The 5,742-nt window shown below is 44.9% G+C and overlaps 2 protein-coding genes across 2 annotated transcripts in view; both read left to right on the top strand.

The window, feature by feature from the left end:
* Positions 1–1,489, top strand: part of LOC105528397 (protocadherin beta-6-like) — a 3,664-nt gene extending 2,175 nt beyond the window's left edge. The window contains exon 2 of the mRNA XM_011965126.1: positions 1–1,489. Within this exon, the coding sequence (XP_011820516.1) occupies positions 1–646 (646 nt within the window). The 3' untranslated portion in view covers positions 647–1,489.
* A 2,372-nt stretch (positions 1,490–3,861) lies between these two features.
* Positions 3,862–5,742, top strand: part of LOC105528398 — a 19,455-nt gene continuing 17,574 nt past the window's right edge. Inside the window, exon 1 of the mRNA XM_011965128.1 lies at positions 3,862–5,739. Coding sequence (XP_011820518.1) covers positions 4,012–5,739 — 1,728 coding nt within the window. The 5' untranslated portion in view covers positions 3,862–4,011. The remainder of the gene's footprint in view (positions 5,740–5,742) is intronic.

The raw sequence follows: 5,742 nt of genomic DNA on the forward strand, positions 1-5,742 counted from the left end.
GGGCTACCTGGTGACCAAGGTGGTGGCGGTGGACGGCGACTCGGGCCAGAACGCCTGGCTGTCGTACCAGCTGCTCAAGGCCACGGAGCCCGGGCTGTTCGGTGTGTGGGCGCACAATGGCGAGGTGCGCACCTCCAGGTTGCTGAGTGAGCGCGACGCGGCCAAGCACAGGCTGGTGGTGCTGGTCAAGGACAATGGCGAGCCTCCGCGCTCGGCTACCGCCACGCTGCACTTGCTCCTAGTGGACGGCTTCTCCCAGCCCTACCTGCCGCTCCCGGAGGCAGCCGCGGCCCAGGCCCAGGCCGACTCTCTCACCGTCTACCTGGTGGTGGCATTGGCCTCGGTGTCGTCGCTCTTCCTCTTGTCGTTGCTCCTGTTCGTGGCGGTGCGGCTGTGCAAGAGGAGCAGGGCGACCTCGGTGGGTCGCTGCTCGGTGCCCGAGGGCCCCTTTCCAGGGCATCTGGTGGACGTGAGCGGCACCAGGACCCTGTCCCAGAGCTACCAGTACGAGGTGTGTATGATGGGAGGCTCAGGAACAAATGAGTTCAAGTTCCTGAAGCCGATTATCCCCAACTTCCCTCCTCAGGGCACTGAGAGAGAAATGGAAGAAACCCCCGCCCTTCCGAATAGCTTCCCATTCAGTTAAGTGTGGAATTATTTTACTAAATCTTACTTATGTTTGGAGATCTCTTTTAACTTAAAGTTACATGTTCTGTTTCTTTTTAATTTACCTCTATTCTTTAGGTTGAAATTTTATATAAAGTAAGATACTGGGTGTCTTAGTATTTCCTGTTCATGCTTAGGAGTTTATTACTTCACTTGAGGGTACTTGACAATATGAACACAAAGTAAATTTTTATTTGCATAATTTTAAACTTTTGAAATTAAATTATCTATTCTTCCCCTACCCCAAAAAAAGTATTGTAAATCCTTAAGTAAGATTGTATTTCTAGCTATTGGTAAGAGTTGTTTCACTATTGCTATGTAGGACTGTTTTTAAAATGTGAGTATTTCATATTATTTAATCCTCCAGTGTCTCATTTTGCAGTAACTCCTACAGTGTGTAACACTAAAAATAAGAACTAATGATGGCTAAACACTAAAGTAGCCATTCATACTTATGCATATTTTAGTATCCCATAATAGTCAATCCAAAATTTTTGTGACTATAGACTTTACTGAAGTGTCATCACATTAGTTTGTGAGCCTCATGTAAGAACATGATGGTCTTCAAAAAAAAAAAAAGTCGTACCAATTATAAATGCTTAATAAATATTTGCTGAACATTACTAACATTCTAGTACTGATTTTTAAAAACACTATTGTATCTACAGCAAAATGCTAATATCCTCTGTACAACAAAATATCCTTGCCAATGAGTGAAAGTATGAAATATCACTTCTTAGTCAAATCACTATTGCTTTCCTTCAAAACAGAAAACACTCTTGACTCTTCTACTCACCCTACATACCACTACAGAAAATAAAATTCTTAACCGCACGGTTTATCTTTTTGTCTTTGTTTAACAATTTGAAAGTTGAAGGGCTTTCAAATTATATTTGCCAAACTCCTCCTCTCACTTTCTCAAGATATTTGGTATCTACCAAAATCTAAATAAGGTATTAGTGGCAGGTTAGTTGGTAACATCAGATTTTCCCTACTAGTGTTGTGTAAGCATCATTTGCCTGTATTAACCATAAAACCATTTACCTTCACAGTTTATCCCATATTTAGTCTTATTTGTGTCAGTTGTATTTGTGATATTTCATTTAAAAATCCCTCTTTCAACTTTCTATCAAAGGTAAGCAATGTATATTAAAATGACCATTCAGTGACTATTTTATTTTATTTTGAGACGGAGTTTTGCTCTTGTTGCCCAGGTTGGAACACAGTGGCACGATCTTGGCTCACTGCAACCTCAGCCTCCCAGGTTCAAGTGATTCTCCTGCCTCAGTCTCCTTAGTAGCTAGGATTATAGGTGCATGCCACCACATCCAGCTATTTTTTATATTTTTAGTAGAGATGGGGTTTGCCCATCTTGACCAGGCTGGTGTCGAACTCCTGACCTCATGATCCACCCGCCTCAGCCTCCCAAAGTGCTGGGATTACAGGCATGAGCCACCACACCTGACCAACTATTTTATTTTTATCCTTAATTGAAGTGGAACTGGGCTGAACTAAGTTACATTTGACTGTGTTTTGTGTCCAGATAAGTGAACTGACTGTCATGGATGATTACCAACTGATTAAATAAGTGTGGAGAACATTTACTGTTTTGTGTTCTCAGATATATACCCTCTCCTCCTTAGAACAGCATTCTTCCTTGGTGAGATTCCTTCTTCCATTGTTCTCACTCCAGTCACTTGGCTTTTAGTTGAAGCAGTAGTGTTTTTCAATATCCCCATCCCCTTAATCCTAGAGAATGTACACTGGGGTGGTATCCTGTCCAATGCAGACAGGTCAATACCCTTCCCCAGAAAGTGTATTTTTGACTTTGTCAACTTTGTTGTCTTCTTTACATTTGTAGAAAAGACATTGCGTAGATTCTGAGCTTATATTGATTTTTTTTTTTTTTTTTTTGAGACAGAGTCTTGCTCTGTTACTCAGGCTGAAGTGCAGTGGCATGATCTCAGCTCACTGCAACCTCCGCCTGCTGGGTTCAAGTGATTCTTCTGACTCAGCCTCACGAGTAGCTGGGACTACAGGTGTGTGCCACCACACCTGACTAATTCTTATATTTTTAGTAGAAACGAGGTTTCACCATATTGGCCAAACTGGTGTCGAACTCCTGGCCCCCAGTGATCCACCTCCCAAAGTGTTGGGGTTACAGGTGTGAACCACCACACCCGGCCTATACTGATTTTTAATAAGACAAACCACCTTTTTCTATAAATTTCACTGGGCATTGCACATAATAAATTTATAAAGGAAAAAATCCTAAATGGTGGCCAGGTATGGTAGCTCATGCCTGTAATCCCAGCACTTTGGGAGGCCAAGGCAGGCGGATCACTTGAGGCCAGGAGTTCGAGACCAGCCTGGCCAATATGGTGAAATGTCATGTCTACTAAAACTACAAAAATTAGTCTGGTGTTGTATCACGCACCTGTAGTCCCAGCTTCTCAGGAGGATGAGTCAGGAAAATCGCTTGAACCTGGGAGACAGAGGTTGCAATGGGCCAAGATTGAGGCCACTGCACTTCAGCCTGGGCAACAACGCGAGACCGTGTCTCAAAAAACAAACAAAAACAAACAAACAAAAAAAAAAACCCACAATGGTTATGTAGACCAGAGACTAACAAGAAACAATATTTTTATTTTCTTTCAGGAGTTACAGGCACATTGCAATTTGAGAGAGAAACTAGATTTTGAAAGTTCATGATTTCTTCCAGTAAAATAGAACAAATTAGCATTTTTTAATAGAATGTAAATTCTCCAAGAGCAAGAATTTTTATGTTTCATTTACTGTATTATCCCAAGAAGCTACATGAATGTCCGTACAGGTAAATACTTGTTAGTAAATGAATTTGCCTGGAGCAGAGTTTTGTGTGCTGAACTTGCACCTTTATAAGGAAGATGAATACAGATATAGACATTACTTTTGCTGTAACAACCATTCTTAGCTACCTGAACAAGGCCACATAATAGGCAGGGGAAAAGGGAGTATATAACAGGCTATGACCTAAAAGGCCTGCTTTATGTTTTAGCTATCACAGTATACAGTGTGCTTTGAAATGAAAATTATCTGAAGTTGTAAAGCAGAACGCTTGGTGGCGCTGCAGGCTAAGAGTGAAAAACTGCAGCATCAGTGTCTCCTTAAAAGCTGTGCGGGTTTTCTGACAGCTCGAAAAGGAAACACTTTTTCACCACTGGGGATAGAAGGTTTCAGAGAGGCAGCCATCCCATGTCGGTCCATGTTAAAAAGAACTAACTCAAGATATTTAAATCAAGATAGCTGAGTTGGCTGTAAAGCAATTATTTTGTGATTAATACGGCATCTTTTGGACCCTGAGGAATGATGGAGACGCCGCTCCCCAAAGCACCAGAGAAAAGGCAAGTGACCGCCATTATTTTCTTATTACTACTGTGGGAGGCGGGCAGCGCTACCATTAAGTATTCAGTTCTAGAAGAGAGGGACAGCGGCTCTTTTGTGGCCAACTTAGCAAAAGATCTGGGGCTGGGTGTAGGGGAACTGGCCGCAAGGGGCGCCCGGATTCTTTCCAAAGGGAATAAACAGTATTTGCAGCTCGAACAGAAGAGTGGGAATTTGCTCCTAAAAGAAAAATTGGACCGGGAGGAGTTGTGCAGTGACATAGATCCATGTATACTGCATTTCCAGATGTTATTGAAAAATCCGGTGCAGTTTATTCAAGGTGAACTACAGCTCCAAGATGTAAATGACCATGCCCCAGAATTCTTGGAAAATGAAATCCTCCTGAAAATCTCTGAAGGCAGCCATCCAGGGACTTCATTTCCTTTGAAAATAGCTCAAGATTTGGACGTAGGTAGCAACACAGTTCAGAACTACACAATTAGCACCAACTCCTATTTCCACCTTTTCACTCGCAATCACAGCGACGGCAAGAAATACCCAGAGCTCGTGCTGGATCAAGCGCTGGACCGCGAGGAGCAGCCCCAGCTCAGGTTAACCCTCACAGCGCTGGATGGTGGGTCACCGCCCAGAATTGGGACTTCCCATGTTCTCATAGTGATTGTAGATATCAATGACAACGTCCCTGAATTTACTCAGCGGCTGTACGAGGTGCAGGTCCCAGAAAACGCCCCTATAGGTTCCCTCGTCATCACCGTCTCTGCCAGGGATTTAGATGCTGGGACCCACGGGGAGCTCTCCTACTCATTTTTTCAATACTCAAATCAAATCATTCAGGCCTTTGAAATAAACTCAATCACGGGAGAAATTAGATTAAAAAAGGCGTTGGATTTTGAGGAAATTCAATCTTACCATATGGAAGTTGAGGCCTCAGACGGTGGGGGTCTTTCAGGAAAATGCACCGTAGCCATAGAAGTGATGGATATAAACGACAACGCACCGGAACTTACCATGTCCTTACTCATCAGTGATATCCCAGAAAACTCCCCAGAAACAGTGGTCGCTGTTTTCGGAATTTCGGATCCGGACTCTGGGAACAATGGAAAAATGATGTGTTCCATCCAAGACCACCTCCCTTTCCTTATAAAGCCTACCTTAGAAAATTTCTACACCGTGTTAACGGAAGGAGCGCTAGATAGAGAGAGCTGGGCCGAGTACAACATCACCATTACTGTCACAGACTTGGGGACACCCAGGCTGAAAACCGAGTACAACATAACCGTGCGGGTCTCCGACGTCAACGACAACGCCCCCGCCTTCACCCAAACCTCCTATAACCTGTTTGTCCGCGAGAACAACAGCCCCGCCCTGCACATCGGCAGCGTCAGCGCCACAGACAGAGACTCAGGCACCAACGCCCAGGTCACCTACTCGCTGCTGCCACCCCAGGACCCGCACCTGCCCCTCGCCTCCCTGGTCTCCATCAACACAGACAACGGCCACCTGTTTGCCCTCCGATCGCTGGACTACGAGGCCCTGCAGGAGTTCGAGTTCCGCGTGGGCGCCGCAGACCGCGGCTTCCCGGCGCTGAACAGCGAGGCGCTGGTGCGCGTGCTGGTGCTGGACGCCAACGACAACTCGCCCTTCGTGCTGTACCCGCTGCAGAACGGCTCCGCGCCCTGCACAGAGCTGGTG

Source organism: Mandrillus leucophaeus, unplaced genomic scaffold, assembly GCF_000951045.1.
Source record: "Mandrillus leucophaeus isolate KB7577 unplaced genomic scaffold, Mleu.le_1.0 Scaffold714, whole genome shotgun sequence".
NCBI lineage: Eukaryota > Metazoa > Chordata > Mammalia > Primates > Cercopithecidae > Mandrillus > Mandrillus leucophaeus.